Source organism: Narcine bancroftii, chromosome 2, assembly GCF_036971445.1.
Source record: "Narcine bancroftii isolate sNarBan1 chromosome 2, sNarBan1.hap1, whole genome shotgun sequence".
NCBI lineage: Eukaryota > Metazoa > Chordata > Chondrichthyes > Torpediniformes > Narcinidae > Narcine > Narcine bancroftii.
Window position 1 is genome coordinate 245,831,307 of NC_091470.1, and position 21,174 is coordinate 245,852,480.

The 21,174-nt window shown below is 42.2% G+C and overlaps 1 protein-coding gene across 9 annotated transcripts in view; it reads left to right on the top strand.

The window, feature by feature from the left end:
• fbxl2 (F-box and leucine-rich repeat protein 2) overlaps positions 1-21,174 on the top strand; it is a 322,097-nt gene that overhangs the window by 251,785 nt on the left and 49,138 nt on the right. For all 9 annotated transcript variants that reach the window (XR_011352110.1, XR_011352109.1, XR_011352111.1 and 6 more), the window contains one exon: positions 20,788-21,000. Coding sequence is in view for 6 of the 9 variants with exons in the window: in XM_069920739.1 (XP_069776840.1) it covers positions 20,788-21,000 (213 nt within the window). In the remaining 3 variants the exon portion in view is untranslated. The remainder of the gene's footprint in view (positions 1-20,787; positions 21,001-21,174) is intronic.

The window sequence follows — 21,174 nt, forward strand, 5'->3', positions numbered from 1 at the left end:
GACGTTGGAGGTAAAGTTGTAGCAATAAATATCCAAAGGTGACCCTCCAAAATTTTCGATGCTTCTAAACACTGAGAATATAGGAATAAACTTGTAGAGCCTGTGGAAAATTCTGTCCCTGAGCCACCAATCCTATGTCTCTCCCAGGCAGTTGTATGAGGTTAAATCAGATTGTTCAGAAATTTTGTTGTTATATTTGAACACTAAATATCACAACCACTCCTGCTGTCACTTCAAAGGGTGTACATGGATTAAGGGTGTACATTGTGTGAATCAGAAACAGGTCCTTTAGCCCACAATGTCTGTGCTGGACCTCTGACGGAGAGGATTTAACATCTGCCGCTGAAAGCCTCATCCATGCTTCCAGAGTGATCATTTCAACATCTAATTAGAGTTGGCATCTTATCGGAGTTTTGCATCCCACCTTAAAATATTGGCGCCCACATCCACCACCTTTATGTTTTCTTGACTATATTGGCTCAAGATTTTACAGTTTTTAAGCTTGCATTCTTGTTTTTCACATCTTGTTTTCACATGGCCCTATTCTTTTTTTGCATTTCCCTCCAGGCGTTGCATTTTCTGAGATGTCTTGTTTCAGATCTCTTGCACATTCTTTATTGTAATCCCTTCACCATTAAAGACAACATTTTCCAGGTTCAAATCCTAATTTCAAAACAAGTCAGCTTCAAGGAAACACGAGGACAATATTCTGAATTACTATCTTATTAATCCAATAAACCACACTTTGTGGATGCAGCTTTATGTAGCTTTAATTTGTTGATAAAACAGATAAACATTTTGCATAACTTTGCATTAAAATTTTCATAATGATGAATAAACAAAGCATTCGGCGATATTTAAAGACAAAGATATTCAACTTCAAAGAGATATACAAGAAGAAATAAAATGGAATAAGACAAATTCAAAGAACATTATCTTGAGCTTATGCCTCCTTCATGGTTTGTCAATCACAAAATCCCCTTTTACACAGCCGTTAAAAGTCAGGAATTAACGGCCTTTTAACCACTTCATCTACCTGTATAAACTCAACGAAGATGGGATGGGGAGTAATTTTCATCCCATGTCTGATACTACCAAGGTCGGTGGTATCAGAGCTGTTGTGTTTTGCAATGACTTCTGTCTAAAAGGGTTAGGGGTTGCTGGGTCCAGGACAGTTGAAGGCTGTGACACACTGATGAAGTTGAATATTTGTGACTTACCAGCGGGAGATTCAAACTTGAATGCAGCAATGAGGTCGTGACGGTCAGGATAGAATTAGATATAATAAATAATGTCTGTGAATTGGGGAGATAAGGAGGTATGACAGCTCCTTACTCTCAGGGAGAAAGATAAAATATGCAAGCATTTAACAGGAACAGTGAGGGATGGCGCTTTATATGAAAAGCTGCCACTTCAACTGAGAGAATGCGGCTTTTCTCGGGACAAGTTGAAGACCATGAGGAAAAAATTTCATCAGGTCAACGATCATAATAGTTGGAGTGGCAGAGGGCATTTGGATGCCATATTCTGACCTGTGCTATGCCATTTGGGGGACAAGCCTCTCTGCAAACCCTGTTGACCTTCAGCCATTCCTTCAGTTTATATATATATATATTTATTTCACTTTGATTTTATTCTATATGATTACATGTGACAAGTAAACACAATTGATTGCTTGAGCTACACATATATCAATACCCAATGGAACATTTAGACTTATTTAATGTGGGAAGAGATACACACCCTTGCTGTAGATGAGTGAGTTGGCTAAAATTCGAGCATCATGCGTGTGACCAGGCCAACCCACATGCACATCTGTGAAGGTGGAACAACAAAGCACGATGTATTGATTGACAAATGAAACACATTGGTTGTTAAAGTAAAATAATTGTAACTCAGGCCATGATCTCTACGGGCATTTGTGGTCAACAACGGCTTGAACAACAAGGGTGTAACACCCTTTCAGATTGTAATAGGCTGCTGCATCATTGTTGGGAGCAAAGATGGGAATATCCATCGATGGCACCAACACACATTGGATCATTTTCATTCTGGAAATCTGTCCATTGTCTACTCTGAAGATGGCAGGTGAACAAAACGTTTAAGAAAGATCCTCTTCAATGCTCCAATAACTTGAGGCACCACCACACACACAGTGGTGATACCTACACCAAAAAGACAACTATTGGATCAATATTCACATGGGCTGACATACCACCACAAAGCAACGGTGAGTCTGAACTGAGGTTCCAGAGGCTGTCACTAGTTTTTCTCTTGTGCCTCAGTTCTGGCTTGAGGAGTCCAATACAAAGTCAAAAGTATTTTGAGACATACAAAAATGACTCCACCACTCATCTTCGTCAAAATTGTCGAGGACATTAGACCAGAACGTGGGCCTCTGTGGTCCCTCTGTCTCTCTCCTCCACATTCTTCTATCAGATACCAGTGTAAAAGGACTAAAAGAACCAATCTTCGCTGTCTACAGCTTCTCAGCTCCACATGCCTTTCTGCCTCAACAGCTCCAATTTCTCCTTGAACGTTTTTCTGATCGTGTGCAAACATTGTTCATACAGATCTGACGGTGTGCACATCAAATAGTTGAATACGATACACAGAAAATTTGCTTGCGTTTGAAGAGTGCCGTAAATGTGCAAATTCACCAGCTATTATTTGTGTAAAAAGAAATGTCACTGCCCAGCGTGTATGTTATACATCACACAGGACGCCAATGCTATAATGCTACAGGTCCCGCCTCCTTTTGTTCCAGGATGCCAGCCTGCTTATGTAAAAGATCGCACTGACCCAGCATTACTGGTTCAGTGTGAACAACCCTAGCTATCTTTAAAGATGGATCATTCACATGCTAATTAAGTGGGACTGTGTAGAAGGCTTAAAGTGAGACTGGGTCCAGCATCAATCAGGCAAGATATCATTCCCAGAACATCACTAATTTGACATCTGGTCTGCCAGATTGCGCTGCAATTATACAGCAAAGGTAAAAGGCAGAGAGTAGTTCACTAGACAGGCATTTGGGATTCAGCCCATCTTGGATGTCTATGTATGCTCCCATAAATGCAGAAGTCTGAACTGAGCTGTAAATGAAATGGCTGGAGGTGGAGATGAAATGAGCTGCTGGTGAAATAGTAATGCATCCTCTACTAGACTCACCATTTCATTAGATAGGTGACGCGTTGATGTGTTGCTGGAAGGAGAATGAGAGATGATTTAATTCATAAGTTCACCATGGTTTTGACAGGACAGAAGTGGGGTGGGTATTGGCCTTTCAGAAAAGGTTTGGATCATTCATGAATAAGATAAAAAGTATGTATCTGTGATAGTACAGATCTATCACCAATGTACATAGTGTATATAGTTACTGTATCTAGACTGTGCTTACAGTGATTGGCTGAGAGCTAAGCCACACCTATTGTCTGGGCCTTAAAGGGTTGTGTCCCTTGCCAGGTCGGATCATTCCGGACTGGTCGGCCACCTGTGAAGAGCTCCTGTCTTTTGCTAATAAAAGCCTTGGTTTGGATCAACAAGTCTTTGGTTCTTTCAACGAGCTCTACAATTTTATTAGCAAAAGACAGGAGCTCTTCACAGGTGGCCAACCAGTACTCCCGCTTCCCGTTCGCTGTGCCCTGCCCAGACACCACTGCCACCTCAGTGATACAGGCCCTTCACAGTATTTTCGCCATCTTCGGGTACCCCAATTCCATCCACAGTGATAGGGGGTCCTCATTCATGAGCACAGAGCTGCAACAGTACCTTCTGAAGTGTGGTATTGCTTCAAGCAGGACCACGAGCTATAACCCACTCGGTAACGGCCAGGTCGAGAGGGAGAATGCCATCATATGGAGAGCGGTTACACTGGCTCTCCATTCTAAAGGTCTCCCCACCTCTCACTGGCAGAAGGTTCTCACTAGTGCCTTACACTCCATCCACTCCCTCCTATGTACTGCAACAAATGCCACCCCCCACGAAAGGATGTTCCTTTTCCCGAGGAAATCCGAATCAGGAACCACTGTACCGACATGGCTCACCGTCCCTGGCCCCGTCCTTTTGCTACGCCACGTCCGGCACTCAAAGAACGACCCCTTGGTCGACCGAGTGACTCTACTCCATGCGAACCCACATTACGCCTACGTTGAGTTCCCAGACGGGCGGGAGGACACTGTTTCGGTGTGGGACCTAGCTCAGGACACGGTAGACCCAGCAAACCCCTCAACCCAACCTTCCCCAACTCTTTATTCCCCAGGCCCCGTGCCGCAACAGAAGGACCAACAGCACCCCAACGACCCGGGCCACCCTGCCGACAACACGACTGGGGAATTGAGCGACAGAGCAGCCGCACCCGACGAGCCTGCTGGCGACACCACTCCAGCGACCCCAATCCCGGCACCACGGCGGTCACGCCGGATGGTCAGACCCCCTGACCGCTACAGTCCTTGACCTACCCCTTCCTTTCATTCTCTCCCTCGTTTTTGTTTTTTTTTCCAGGGTCAGTTCTCCAAGAAGGGGTGAATGTGATAGTACAGATCTATCACCAATGTACATAGTGTATATAGTTACTGTATCTAGACTGTGCTTACAGCGATTGGCTGAGAGCTAAGCCACACCTATTGTCTGGGTCTTAAAGGGTTGTGTCCCTAGCCAGGTCGGATCATTCCGGACTGGTCGGCCACCTGTGAAGAGCTCCTGTCTTTTGCTAATAAAAGCCTTGGTTTGGATCAACAAGTCTTTGGTTCTTTCAACGAGCTCTACAGTATCGAAGGGTATTGAATCTGGAACTTTATAGAAGGAGGGTGTGACTATTCAGTTACTGAATGTATTCAAGACAGTGACTGACAGACCTTTAGATATTAAGGGGGAGGAGATTAGTGTTAGAGAGTGGCATTATGATAAAAAACCATCCCCCATACACCCCAGGTGTCTCTCGTCACCTTGTGCTGTGAGCAAGCTGGTCTGTGGGTTTGCCCTCAGTTTGAACAGTCCGAAGCTCACTGTCTCACTGTCCCCCAACCCCCAACTGACAGCCCGCCATCAGCCCTCAAAGATAGATAGCAGTAAATAGTAAGGGATTACTTAAGGTGGTATGAAAGTGGAAAGAAAAAGTTTTAAATCCACTGCTATAGATCAATACTTGCAGTAGATTTTCCCAAGCTTTTATAAATTGTGCCCATATGTTTTATTAAATTGTGTTTTACCCACACTCTTTTATACATTGTGCACATATTTTCCTAGTCTCTCTAATAAACTATGCATGTTTGTTTTATTCCTGCTACGATTTTTCCATGCTCTTCTATTAATTGTTGTGTTGTGGCGAACTGCATCACTCCATTGTCAGACCAGCATTTGTAGTTTTGGGCCCCGCAGAATTAGGAGTTCCCGGTGGCCGGGGGGCACAAAGAACTCTGGGAGATGCAAAGAACTCTGGGAGGTGCATGATTTCAGGGGTCGGGTGATTGTAATAGTGTAATTATTTAAACTCCTGTGAAGATTCCATTAAACGATTCTGTTGGTTCAGTTCACAGACAACTTTTGTTGTACTTTGTTCACTGCACCACTCGCTACATTGGTGACCCCAACAGTCCAAATGATGTTTTGGACCTCGCTATGGATGTACAGAATGCTGTTGTGTTCAAACTTTCAGTATTTTGGACCTCACAGCCACAGGTCTGTTTCGAGCAGGCCGAGGCCCAGTTCCATCTACATCAGATTACTGCTGACACAACGAAGTACTACTATGTCATTGCATCGCTGGGCCAAGACACCATGGGTGTATTGTCAATTTCTTACCCAAGCCTCCAGCCAACGACAGGTATGAAGCCATCAAAGTCTTGCTCATACATATTTTTGGCCTTTCCTGATGCAACAGAACAGCACGACTTCTCCATAAGGACAGACTGGGCAACCACACTCCTTCCGAACTAATGAATGAGATGCTGGTGCTCATGGACAGATACAAGCCCTGTCTGTTTTCGAGCAACTTTTTCTCGAGCAAATGCCTCAAGACAGCTGTTTGTTGATGAAGACTTTAATTACCTCCGTCGCTTAGCACCCCTAGTTGATGAAATGTGGCAGACCAGCATGGTAGACTTTTTGCTGGGCATGGCGCGGTGCCTCAGCAAAGGGCACGAACCCTGCCCACTCTGGATAGTGCTGAGGCGCCAGACTCGAGCAGGTACAGTGTAGACAGAGCTATTACTGTCAGAGATGGGGATCTGCAGCCTGCCGCTGCTGTGTGCCCCCCCCCTACCCCGCCACACACATTCCAGGAAACACCAAGACTGGCCATCAGTACTGGCTGGGACAGCCAGCCACAAGAACAACCTTTTTCTCTGGGATCAACACTCAGGCCATCAGTTCTTGGTCAACACTGGAATGGAGGTTAGCATGTTTCCCTCCTTCGGCCCAGACACACATTCAGGAAAGAAAGGCCTTCACAGCCGCCAACAATATCTGGATATGTGTCACGGACAATTCCACTCAATATCGGATCGTCACGGTTCAGCTGGTCCTTCATCATTGCTGATGTATCACAGTCACTCCTGGGAGCTGATTTTTTTTTCGAGCACGCTGCCTTGTAGATCTCAAAGGTTGCCACCTAATTACACCGAAGACTTTCGAATCCTTTGCCTTGCTCCCCATGGCGTTGCCCACACCTCACCTCGTTTCAGTGACACTCTCGAACTGTGAATACACCAGAATCCTAGCTGAATGCCCCAGCGTTATACCACATTCCAACTCATAGACATCCCCTGCATGCTCAAGTGCACAGGCTACCTCTGGATAAATAGCAATTGGCTAAAGATGAACTCTTGACACATGGAGGAAATGGGGAATGTTCACCGCTCTGACAGCCATTGGGCATCACTGCTGCATATGGTGCTTAAGGCGTCTGGGGAGTGGTGACCTTGTGGGGACTATCGGCGTCTGAACAACATCACTGTGGCAGATCGCTACCCATTTCCCCATATGCAGGATTTCTCTGCGATCCTTCATGCCACTAAGATTTTCTCCAAAATCGACCTAGTACTCGGGTACCATCAGATCCTAGTTCATCCTGTTTGAGCTATTTGAAATCCTCTGCATACCTTTTGGTTTAAAAAATGCAGCCCAGACATTTCAACACCAAATGGACACAGTTACCTGGGGCCTGGATTTTGTATTCATTTATTTGGATGACATCCTTATCACCAGCCATTCGTGGCAGCAGCACCAGGCCCATCTCTGTCAACTATATCAGCAGTTAGATCACCGTGGGTTAACGATCAACCTGGCCAAATGCCAGTTTGGCCTCGTATCAAATCAGTTTCCTTGGCCATTACATTAGTCAGCACAGTGCAGTTCCACTACCTTCCAAGGTTGAGTCATTTGCAAATTTCCAAGACCCTCTACCATTAAAGGCCTTCAGGAGTTTGTTGGCACGATTAACTTTTACCATTGTTTCATGCCACTTGTAGCTAAAGTTATGCAGCCACTTTTCAAACTCTTGCCTGGACATCCCAAGGAACTAAAATGGAATGACGAGGCCGCATTCGAGTCTGCCACAGGAGCGCTTGTCACCTGAAGGTTGACTTGCCAATGGCGCTGACGGTGGATGCAACAGGCACTGCGGTAGGCAACGTCCTGGAACAGCTCATGAACAGCTTCTGGAAACCCTTAGTTTTCTTTAGTCGTCATTTGAGACCACTGGAGCATGTACAGTGCTTTTTACAGGGAGCCCTTGCTTTCTACTTGGCCACATGGTATTTTCGCTGTTTCCTAGCGGGCAGAAGGTTCCCGGTCTACATTGATCACAAGCCGTTGACTTTCACCTTCATCAAGATGTCAGATCCGTGGAGGGCATGACAAGAATGACGACTCTCCTACATTTTAGAGTTTCTTTGGCTTGGCTTCGCGGACGAAGATTCATGGAGGGGGTAAATATCCACGTCAGCTGCAGGCTCGTTTGTGGCTGACAAGTCCGATGCGGGACAGGCAGACACGGAGGCAGCGGTTGCAGGGGAAAATTGGTTGGTTGGGGTTGGGTGTTGGGTTTTTCCTCCTTTTTACGACTACGATAAAGCACATCACTGAGAGGAACAATCTAGTCACCGACATGCTATCCCGCACCACCATCGCTTCCCTCCATTCACCTGCTCCCAGTATAGACTAACGACTTTGACAGCAGCTCAGCAGGAAGATGAAGAAATGGCCACGTATCGCACTGCCATATCGGGACTGAAATTGGAGGATATACATTTTCGTCCAGCAATACCTCCCTACTTTGTGAAATATCCACTGGCCAACTGAGGCCCGTTGTACCTGCTGCAGGGCAACATCAGGTGTTTGATGCCATACACAGTTTGGCTCACCCTTCAATTAGGACGACAACGAGGCTCGTGGCTCATGTAGCATGGCCCATGCAAGCAAGTCGGTGCTTGAGCAAGGACATGCATCCAGAGCCAGACATCAAAAGTTCAACACCACACGAAAGCCCCACTACAGGTTTTTGCACCCATGCAGCATAGGTTTGATCACGTGGATATCGTCGGCCCATAGCTCCCTTCCAAGGGCGCTACTCACCTCTTCACAGTAGTAGACAGGTTCATGAGATGGCCAGAGGTTGTCCCTCTCTCCAACACCTCCACCTCAGCTTGTGTGAGAGCTCAGTTTATGTCTGGGTTATGGTCCACAATCGCACAGTTACTGGGCACGCAACTGCATTGGTCAAAAGTCTATCATCCCCAGTCCAAAGGCTTAGTGGAACGTTTTCACCGTCATGAAAACGGCTCTCATGGCATGTCTTAAGGGACTGGATTGGATAGATGAACTGCCTTGGCTATTTTTAGGTATCTGTACCACACCAAAGAAAGATCTCGCTACATCCTCCGCAGAATTGGTTTATGGAGCCCTCCTAATGGTCCCAGGGGATTTCATTCTGGCAGCATGTGGTCAGCAGCAAACTTGCACACTTAAGGGAGAAGGTGGGTACACTGGCACCTATCCCAGCCACCCAGCATGGGTCTACAACTTCATACATTCCGCCTAAACTCAAGGACTGCCTTTATGTATTCCTGCGCCTTTGCAATGACCATATGAAGGTCTTTTTTTTGTAATTCTTTATTTATCGCACTATGAACCATATCAACCAATATATTTACAGATGTTTCTCTAAATATTCACAGTAACATTTTCTCTCCCATCCCTCCCTTCCCCCTTCCCACCCCCCTCCAAAAACAGTAAATATTGGACATATAAAATACAATAAAACAATATCTTTATACAAAAGGAATACAAACAAAAAAGGCATATCATCTACTTATTCACATTAAATCTGATCGTGTTTATCTTATTTTGGTGGTCCTCGGCCTGCTCTTTCTGCCATGTTCCATATATGGTTCCCAGGTTTTCCCAATCATTATAACTTTGTCTTTTAAATTATATGTGATATTTTTTTCCCAATGGGATACACTTAAACTTGGTTATATATTCCATTAATATTTATAGTCATTTAGTCCAAAGTGGCCATCTTATATCTTTATTTTCACTTCTTTTCCGCCTCTTCACCACCTCCATTCCTTTTTTCCATTACTGTTTTTTAAATTTTCCTTTTTAATCTCAATATATGACAACGCATTTAAGACATGAAATGCCCCAACAATCCCCACAAGCAATAACCCTTTAACCCCAAATGAACCTCCCCTCCTTAGATTGCCTCCTGTCCCTTGATGACAACCACAACTCCCCTTTCCATTCGGTTTGCGAACTTACTCGCAAGTGTCAATCGATTTCGCAGTGACCCTCATTCTTCCCCCCCCAGCCCCCCCTCGAGAACACTTTTCATATACTTATAACAAAGCTCTCTCTCTTTTTTCCTTCTTCCCCTTCTCTTATCCATCTTTAAATCTTTATATATATATATATATATATATATATATATATATATATGATCTTTACTTTATATTTATTACATACTTTTGTATATTTTCTTGCCGGTCATCCTTCTTGTCACTCCTCCTCCTCTCTTCTATTGTCCTGCAAATGTTCAGCAAATTCTTGACCTTTCTTTGGGTCCAAGAACAGTCTATTCTGTTCCCCAGGAATGAATACTTTGAGTACCGCTGGATATCTTAATATAAAGTTATACCCTTTCTTCCATAAGATTGTTGTTGCTGTGTTAAATTCCTTCCTCTTCTTTAAAAGTTCGAAGCTTATGTCCGGGTAAAAAAAATATTTTTTGTCCCTTATATTCCAACGGCTTATTGTTCTCTCTAACCTTCTTTCTTGCCTGCTCCAGTATGTTTTCTCTTGTCGTATATCTTAGAAATTTTACCAATATGGATCTCGGTTTTTGATGTGGTGGTGGTTTCGGAACTAGCGCTCTATGCGCCCTTTCCTATTTCTTCATGTGAGTCTGTTATTCCCAGCACCTTCGGGATCCACCCTTTTATAAATTCCTTCCTATCTGACCCTTCTTTGCCTCCTTTCAGGCCCACTATTTTTATGTCGTTTTGCCTACTGTAGTTTTCCAATACGTCAATTTTTTGTGACAATAAATCTTTTTAATTTTTTTTTGCTCTCTTCCAACTTCCCTTTTAAATTATTTATCTCCATTTCTACAGTAGCTTCTCGTTCCTCCACATTTTCTACTTTTTCCCTATTTCAGTCATGACCAACTCTAAGCTTTGCATTCTGTCTTCAGCTCTTTTCATTTTTCTTTTGATTGAACTAAATTCTAATGATAGCCATTCTTTTAATGAACTCATTTGTTCTTCGAAAAAGGCTTTATCTAAACTTTGTCCTTCTATTTTACCTTCTTTCCTTTGAAATTCTTGGTCGTCTTCCTCCTCTTCTTCTGTGTCTGTATCTATGTCTGTCTCATCTTCTCTTCTCTGTATCTGTCTATCTTCATCGTTCTCTGGTGAGCTCCTGTATCCTTGCTGGGCCTCCTGCTGCAGGTCAACTCGTTGTTGGGCCTCCCACTGCAGGCCAACCCGCTGCTGGGTCTCCTGCCGCAAGTCGTCCCCCTGCTGGTTGCCCCATTGCCACTCATCCTCATCCCGCCCTTCATTCTCTTTCTCACCATTCTTCTTTCGTCTTTACTTCCCCCAGCCGAACGCCCCAATACTGGGAGTCTCTCAGCTGAGTCCCCCTCCTGTCGGCATTGACCTTTTCTTTTACTTGCGCACTGTACATGCGCACATCTTCTTGGCTCTGAGAGCCATTTTTGAAGTCCGCTGGTCGGGAGGACACTGCTCCTCTGGAGACTCACTAACATCGGATATCAGCCACTCCTCTCCACGGTGGCTCTCTGCTCTGATGTGCAGGTAAGGCCTTCTTTCTTCTCCAGTGTTTTTCCTTCTTCCCTTTTCTGATATTCTTACTTTTTCTCTTTTGGGAGCCATCTTCTGTCTCTTCTCTGTAACTTTATCTTTCTCTTCCTATATTTTATATTTATTGAGCTCTGTTTTTTCACACTTTTTTAAAAATTTTCTCTGGAGAGGGCTGTTTCCACCCAACCAGCCACTACTCCATCACGTGACTCCCCTCATGAAGATCTTTTCAAGGAAGTACGGAATGATGGCTCCACGTTTGATATAGACTTTTGGCGGCAGGCAAGAATTGGTTTTGGTAGATCACCTTAAGCCGGCGTATGTGGACCTTGATCACCTGGTATGGGTGGCATGCCCCCGGCACAGCAGGCATCTTTCGGCCTGTTCTAGCAGTATAAGTGAGACTGCGGTGTCACCTCGAACTTTAGTTCTGGGAACATTATGTGACAAACAGTGCTGCTCCATGATCAAACCGGCGTCCGTAGTTGCGGGCCCTCACAGGATTAGGAATTCCCGGTGACTGGGGGCACAAAGAGCTCTGGGAGGCGCGTGACTTCAGAGGTCGGGTGATTGTGATAGCAGCGCCAACTGTAATTATTTAAACTCCTGCAAAGATTCCATTAAACAGTTCAGATGGTTCAGCTCACAGACAACTTCAGTTGTGCTTCACTCATAAAAGTGCTAATAAAAGTATCGTTTGATTGGAAGCCCTTGTGTCCAGACTCGTCTCTCATGAACACTTGATGCTTTTTCAACACTACAATGATCAGTGCGGGGACTGACAGTGTTACTATTGATGTAACTCACCATTATCACCCTAATTTCAACTTTGCATACAAGACCGGGGAATATTTTTGAGCCATTTTTTTGGGGGGAAAAAAAGTGAGTCTAATGATATGTTATATGTGACATTAGACACTGACATTGATAAGTAACACGTCCCGCCCCTTTTGCTCAGAGAACGCTGGCTTGCTGTGTAAAAAGACACAATGACCTGGAAAAAAAGTTGGCTTTGTTCGCTTCAGTGTAAACAACCAAATCAAACTTAATGGTGGGTCTTCCTTACAGAAATATCGCACAATTCTGTGTTTAAAAAAAAATCAATACATATTAGTGACCTTTCCGAATTCTGAATTTTTCTTTGATCTCCAAATTGTATGCACACTTCACAATTCCTTTTCTTCTATAATCCTTTTTTAATAATTAATGTTACCTACTTTGCAATTCTCAAATGAAATGTTCACCATACCATGTCCTCATATGTTTTTCTTGTCCAATAGAATTAAGTATAATGTAAAGTATTACATTTCATACACCTGTCTCTTTTTAAATCAGGATTTTATGTAAGTTTTACACCAGAATTAAGCTGCAAAATATTGGAGTTTATTCTGGTACACCATTTAAACTATAATATGATTAATGCTGTCTTGATCCTTGCTTTTATTGGTGAGTCATTTAGTGCTTCCATATGGAATACTCTTACAGCACCTGAGAGCCTGAATGTGCCTGGGATTGCCTGATCTCGGAAGCTAAGCAGGCTCAGGACTGGTCAGTACTTGGAGGAGAGACTGCCCAGGAACACGAGAAGCTGTAGGTTTCTTTGAGGAGCGCTGGAAAAAGTGGTGACTCTCTGTCTGTCTTAGGGTAGACAACGGTTAAGGAATTTCATGTATGTTACATTCTAAATGTAGTATTATGTGACAATAATAGAACCTTTATCTTTTTAGCTTTACCTTTCATATATTTGTGTATTCCCTTTGCACATTGAATTTAGTTTGATCAGTAGTTCCATTGAATTCATTTTCTTGATTTTTTTTGGCCCTTCTGAACTTTTTGATTGGACCACTGGTCAGTCTCCTGTTATATTTATTATTCATCTTGTCATCAAAGGAACTACAAACTTCTATTTCATTTAAACTTTATTGCAACCAATGTTATCTCATTGTTTGCTCTGCTGAATGAAGAATTTTCTACCTCCTTATTTCTTAAAAAGTGCAGAAATTTGCTACATAGTTATTGTGCATTTGTCAATATCCATGCAATATTTGATCTAAAGAAAAATGTTAGTTATCTTGATTCTACAGTGTAAAAAGCTGCTTGATTATCAACAAATTACCCTTTGATATGCACACCCTGCAACATGTGAACACTTCTAGATCAAATTTATTTCAAATAGATTTAGATTTCAGATTTATTGTCAGAGTACATACATGTCATCACATGCAACCTTGAGATTTCTTTTTCCTGCGGGCACGGTCCCACTAATCGGTTGTGCAAAAATAAACTGTACACAATATAAACAAATAAAAGAACTGTAAACAGATAATGAATGTAAACAAGCAGTGCAATTCAGAAATAACAAAAGGAAATCAATAAAGTGCACAAGTAAGAGTCCTTAAATGAGTTTCTGATTGTGTTTGTTGTGGAGGAGTTTGATGGTGGAGGGAGGCAACAAAATCGTTGATCTGGATATTAGGGAGACTCCCTGATCTTTTAATCATGCCATGTATCTCCATTTGAGCACGAAGATTGAATACAGTTTAATGCCTTTACAACTTTAGCAACTATACAAATCATTTGGAGAATTGGGTGCAGTTGTGATTATGACAGAAGGGATGTGATCGGACTCGAGAGAGAGTGCAGTGGAGGAACACTAGGATGTTACCTGAGCTGGTGAACTTCAGTAATGGGGTGAGATTGGATAGACTGGCTCGCTTTCTCTGAAGTAAAGGTGGCTGAGTGGTGATCTGATAGAAGCATTCAAGAATATATAAGGTGTAGATGTGGTATAAAGTCAAAATCTTGAGGTATCAAAACAAGTTTGTTTTTTGTCACATAGTACATGCAGTGAGAAGAGTTCTTTTGTAAGCAGTCTAGCATGTTAAATCTTCAGTGCCATTGGTAAGTACAAAATAGAAGAGCACAATTACAGAGTTATTGTTACAGTGAAGGAATCAGTTAGAACATAGCAAGGGTGGCATGATATCACTTTGTGAGGATTATTCAGGAACATGATGGCTATAGGAAGAAACTGTTTTTAAGCCTATTGGTTCTAATTTCACATCCTTGAACCTTAACCCAGATGTTACGAGGAAAAAAGTATGTCAGAGTTGGATCAGTCCTTCAGAAAGTTGCCTTCCTTTCCTTGGTAGCATTAGGTGTTGAAAGAGAGGAAGGAGTTTTCATGGTTCTAAGCTGTACTGCCCACTTTCTGCAACTTTTCCCAATCTTGAGCAGAGCTTTTACCATAGGGGATTTTTGATAGTGCACCATGGGGGACATGCCGAACTTCCTAAGAGTTCTAAAGAAGTGGACGTACTCTTTGGCTTGGCTTCGCGGACGAAGATTTATGGAGGGGGTAAAAGTCCACGTCAGCTGCAGGCTCGTTTGTGGCTGACAAGTCCGATGCGGGACAGGCAGACACGGTTGCAGCGGCTGCAGGGGAAAATTGGTTGGTTGGGGTTGGGTGTTGGGTTTTTCCTCCTTTGCCTTTTGTCAGTGAGGTGATGCACTTTCAACTGTCATGTTGACGTGGTTGGTCCAGATCAGGTCAATGGAAATGTTTACTTTGCCAAAATTTGAAGTTCTTTGTCGTCTCCACTTCAGTGCCATTGGTATGAAAAGGTGAGTGGATCCATTCTCTCTTGAGGTCTATTATCAGTTCCTTTGTCAAGAGGATATAGGTTTAAGATGAGAGAAAAGAGTTTTAAGGGGGATCTAGAAACATAGAAAAATAGGTGCATAAGTAGGACATTTGGCCCTTCAAGCCTACACTGCCATTCAATATGGTTATGGCTGATCAGTACCCAGTTCCTGCCTTCTCCCCATACCCCTTGATCCCCTTAGCCACAAGGGCCAAAACTAACTTACTCTTAAATATTGGCAAGGAACCAGCCTCAACTACTTCCTGTGGCAAATAATTCCACAGATCCACTACCCTCTAAGAGAAGAAATTTTTCCTCATCTCTGTCCTAAAAAACTTCCCCCTTATCCTTAAACTGTGACCCCTGGTTCTGGTTTTTCCCAGCATTGGAAACAACCTACCTGCATCTAGTCTGTCTAAACCCTTAAGAATTTTATATGTTTCTATAAGATCCCCCCCTCAATCTTCTAAATTCCAGAGAATACAAGCCTAGTCTATCCAACCTTCATATGCCATTCCTTCCACCCCAGTTATCTATCGGTCTACTGAATCTTCTCTGCACCCCCTCCATAGTAAGGATGTCCTTCCTCAGATAAGGAGACCAAAACTGCTTGCAGTACTCCAGATGTGGTTTCACCAAAGTCCTGTACAGCTGTAACTCCTGTACTCAAATCCTCTTGCTATGAATGCCAACCTAGAATTTGCCTTCCTCACTGCCTGATGCACCTGCATGCCTACTGGTAAGTGGTAAATTTTTGACATGAAAATGACTGAATCCACTGCCAAAGTGGTGGAATTAGATGTAATTACTATGTGCAAGAGGCAGTTGACACTTAAATAGGCAAGGCATAGAAAGATACTGTTCTAATGCTGACAAAATGGGATTATTTGGGCAAAGGTCATCATGGCCATGTTGGGCTGAAGGGATAGTTATTGTGGTAGAATACTGTGGTGCATTCTTGGTCTGACTAGATTATGCACTCAACTTTCCATACAGCCATGAAGTTAATTAAAAAGATGTCATTTTGAACACTATTGCTTGCTTCTATGTTGTATTATGCACATTTATCTTCTTGGCATATTTTCCTTTGAAGAAACCATGTCTTTGCCGAATTTTGCCAATCTTTTTCCATATTGATTCAAGGATCATCTGATATAGGCTTTGAATTGGTATCTACCATTGTAATGTTCTTTGGAAGTCTAGAAAATACAAACTAAGAAAACAAATGTGGCTGATATGCCGATAGTGTTTTGTAAATAATAGAACATGCTTTCACGTTTCTCAGTCAATTTCAATGGGTGATGCTTCATAGTCTTCTATCGGGTTTACTGGAAACTTGCATTAGAAAATATGATAATGGATAATTTATCATTTGGGTCTGTTGGTAGCATAATCATCTAGCATTCCAAAATTACAATCAATTTGATTACATTTCTCTCTTGTGATGTTTGAATTCTTTTCAGAAACTATTTGTGAGATTTTGACTTGTCCATTGTTTATTGGTTTGCCATTATCCTGCCAAATCATGTGTTTACTCCATAAAACCCATTGTATTAGGTGGCCTTTTACCAAATTCACCATTCCACTTCGTCACTTTCCATGCAGCCTAGGATGGAGTGTGATTGAATATAGATATGTTCGCATCTCAAGTTTAAAGATTCCCTTTGCTTCTTGGGGATTAAAGTATTGTTGTCTTCCCAGTTCTTGACTAAACTATAGAATTAGATTGTACTGTGTTGTATTGTAATGGATGTGTTGATAATATTCAAAGAATTGTATATCTTAGGTTATGTAGCATATTGGTTACAGGGGTTCACACACCACAGCACATTTGACAAACACTGATTCTAAGAGAGGACAAGAGCAGATTCAATGGGCCAAATGGCCTACTTCCGTTCCTTTCTCTGATCTAGTGAAGATGTTAGAAAGCCAATAATGGAATCACAATGGATGTCAGGACAATGTGTGGTTTAAGGGAACAGTTTTGGATACATTCAGCCTTGTGCTGGCATTGCTACAAACCCCAGATCTGTTTGAGTGATGGGTGCCAGACTTTACAAAAATCAAATATTGGAACAGGAGAGGTTTTGAAAAACAGACTGAAACTGTGTGATGACAGAGAGGCAAAAAAAGAAGGGGAGGTCATTTTGTGGGAGGAGAGCACACGGAGCTGAATAAAACCTGACCTTTGTGGAAGGCAGGATGAAGGGGAATAAAATTTGACCTTTGTGGAGGCAGGGTGAAGAAAAATGTGTGAATACACCAGCGAAGGGAATTCTCTCTAAAAGCAGACTCATGGGAAGACTAATGAGTTTGTAAGCTGATACTCCATACTTGCTCTATTAAAACTTCTGGAACATAATTTAAAGAAAGTATTCTGGGGTTGGACAAGAGATTTGAAACAAGACTTTAAAATTGAGCATCCAGAAGCAGGGCATCCAGAAGTAATGGTGTGGACTTTGAAACCCTCCCCCCCCCCCTACATGCGCACATGCACGCGCACCTCCACACCCACTCACACACACACACCCCACACCCACACTTTAGTGTTAAGTTTAGAGTTATTTAGAGAAGTTATATGAAGAATAGTTTAATTAATTAAAATAATTTTTTTCCAATTTACCATTGTTTGGTCGATTTGCCATTGTTTGGTGACTTTTCCATTGCTGTTCCTATGTTAGAGCTAGTTGAGGGCTTGCTAGTTTGTAGCATGTATATATTTGTGGAGCAAGGAATAAATTTCATTGACTTGTAGAATCATACTCCATAGAAAGAGGCTTTTACAGCCCACTTAAATCTCGTATCCCTCGCCTTTCCCATTCAACTATCTTTCCAAATGCCTTTAAAACCTTGCAATTGTGCCTGCTTTTACTACCTTACCTGGTATCTTGTTCCAAATATTCACCACCACATGAAAAAATACAACATGGTCCATGAAGATAAGTGCACTACATTTTCTTCTTCATTACCCTATTCACCTATGTTATCACTTTCAGTGAGTGATGGACTTGCACCCCAAGGTATGTCAACGTTCTGAAAATACCTGCCATTTACTCTATATGCCATAGCAGAATGTGACTTTCCATAGTGCCTGACCTTGAGCTGGCATGGTTAGCATTGGGGGTTTGACACAGTAGGCGTGGTGGTTTGCACAATGCTGTTAAAGTGCCAGAGATTGGGACCGGGGCTCAAATCCTGCAGTGTCTGTAAGGAGTTTTTACATTCTTCCCCGACTGCATGGGTTTCCTCCGGGGCACTGGTTTCCTCCCACCGTTCGAAATGTATTGGGGGTTATATGTCATTTGGGTGTAGTTGGGCAGCACAGACCCATGGGCAGAAATGAGCTGTTGCCGTACTGTATGTCTGAATTTAAAATTTAAAAAAATTATATTTATCTGCATACCACCCGTCACTGCTCCACCCATATTACCAGCTGATCAATGTCACATATCCTTGGATAACTTTTTTTTAATCTATGTCTTTAACAGTTTTGTTGTCTGCAAATTACCACTCAGATCATCTGCATTTTCATCTAAGTCATATATATGTTACAAACAATGAGGAGCCTTGTGTATAACACTTGTTAAAAGCATTGGGTCAATCAATGACTCATCCACAGTACCCTCTGCTCCCTTTCACTAAGTTAATTTTGGATCCAGTATACTAATATGCCCCAGACCCTTTGTTATTTAACTTTCTTGACCAGCCTAATGCATGGGACCATAACAAAATCCTTAGGAAAATCCTTCTAAATCATATCTATCACTTGCCTTCCTCAATTTTTTAAATTTACCTCTTCAAAAATCTCATCCAGGTTTATGAAGTGACATACCTTACACAAAACCATGCTAGCTTTTTCTAACCAGTCCCTGCTTTTTCATGACCATAAGTCTTGTCACTTGGAATCTTCTCTAACAACTTCCCACCCTGATGTAAAGTTTAATAGCCTGTCATTTCAGTATTATCCCTACTGCCCATTTTGAACAAGGGAACAACATTAGCTGCCATTCAGTCTTCTGGCATCTCACCAATAACGTATAACCATATAACAATTTACAGTACGGAAACAGGCCATATTGGCCCTTCTAGTCCGCACCAATTTACGTGAAACTCCACTAGTTTCACCTACCCACTCCCATGCCCATAACCCTCCAACCCCCTTACATCCATGTACTCATCCAACCTCCTCTTAAATGACAGAATTGACCCAGCTTCAACTACTTCTTCTGGTAGATCATTCCACTCAGCCACCACTCTCTGAATGAAGAAACATCCTCTTATATTACTCCTAAAGTTTTGCCCCCTAACCCTTAACTTATGACCCCTTGTACCAATCTCCCCTACCCTCAGGGGAAAGAGCCTATTCACATCTATTCTATTCTCTTCATAATTTTAAATACCTCTATCAAAGCCCCTCTCAACCTTCTATGCTCCAATGAATAAAGTCCCAGTTTACTCAATCTTTCTCCATATTTAAGATACCGCAATCCAGGCAACATTTTTGTAAACCTTCTTTGCACCCTCTCTACCTTATTCATATCCTTCCTATAATTTGAAGACTAGAACTGCACACAGTACTCCAAACTTGGCCTCACCAAAGCCTTAAACAGTCTCAACATCACCTCCCAGCTCCTATATTCTATGTTATGATTTATAAAGGCCAACATACCAAAAGCCCTTTTCACCACCCTATCTACATGGGAATCTACCTTCAAGGAACGCTGAACCGTTATTCCAAGATCCCTCTGTTCCTCAGCATTCCTCAATGCCCTCCCCTTCACTGGCGAAGGAGAATGCAAAACTCTCTGTTAGAGCCCCAGCAGACTCCTTCCATGCTTTGCTTAGCATCCTGGATTAGATCTTGTCAGGCCCTGGGGATTTATCCACCTTGATGTGTGCTAATATTTTTAACATTTCCTCCTGATACATGTGCTCTTGAATATCTGCAACCCCCACTCCCATTCCCCCAATTTAAGATCCCACACCCATCTCTGGTGAATATTGGTCATTTAGGATGTTGAACATATCCCCTGACTACCTATAAAGACTTTAGGATTTTCATTCTGTTTCATTGACTTTCTAGCAATTTGTAAATTTTCAGTCTTGACATTAACTATTGATTTCTAGATGAAAATTCACTCCCCCAAATTGCATGGACACTTTCACAACAGCTGGAAGACGTTCTGAGAACCATTGCGCCTAACTATATATTTGAGTTGTTTTCATTGTGTTTCTGAATTATATAAGGATATTTTTTGACTGTTAAAGATGCCACACAAATGAAGAATGTAATCAAAGTACATTTTTCAGCCATAATCCTTGTTGCCTCAGTGATTTATTGCAGGCTTTGACTGATGCAGCTTTTTTGGGAGGTGTTTTTTTTTTGCATTTTACCATAAACTATTGCCTGGTTTACAACATTTACTACTTGTAGTGCGGCAAAAAAGAATAGATGTGATCAATGATGATGTGATACAAAATTAATAACATCATTTTTTATGCAGATAAATCGTCACTGCTTCTAATCTGATTGCAATCAGCTGAACTGATTTATTTGCCTTTATTTTTGTCTTCTGGTGCCAGGTCGCCTGTCATAATATTCTTGACTGCACAAAACAGTAAAACAATTGTTTCAGCTACAAATGTTTATTTACTGATTCCCAAATATGGGTTTGGTGAACCATTCCCCTTGGGCTTCTATAAAATGTGGTACTTCCATTGAAGTATTCTTTTGAAGTCTAGAATATTCAAACCAAGAAAATAAATACTGCTGATATACACATACTATGAAACATATATTTTCAGTCATTTTTGTTTTGCAGAGTTTGTCACATTGTGAACTGATTACAGATGATGGGATTTGTCACCTGAGCAACAGTCCATGTGGCCATGAAAGACTTCAGGTTGTAGAACTGGACAACTGTCCCCTCATCACTGATGTGACGCTTGAACATCTGAAGAGCTGTCACAATCTGGAGAGAATAGAACTGTACGACTGTCAGCAAGTCACTCGGTCAGGAATAAAAAAAATAAGGGTAAAGTACAACTTCCTCAGCTTTATTTTTGGCTGCTATGTTTTTTTTTTAAAAGAGGTCGCAGAAACCAGGGACAAACCTCCCTGCAACTGCACTCTGACATGTTGGAAAACTGAGGGTTGTCCTTAATTGCACTTTCTGGACTAACTGAATTCTTTGCTATTTGACTTGAGT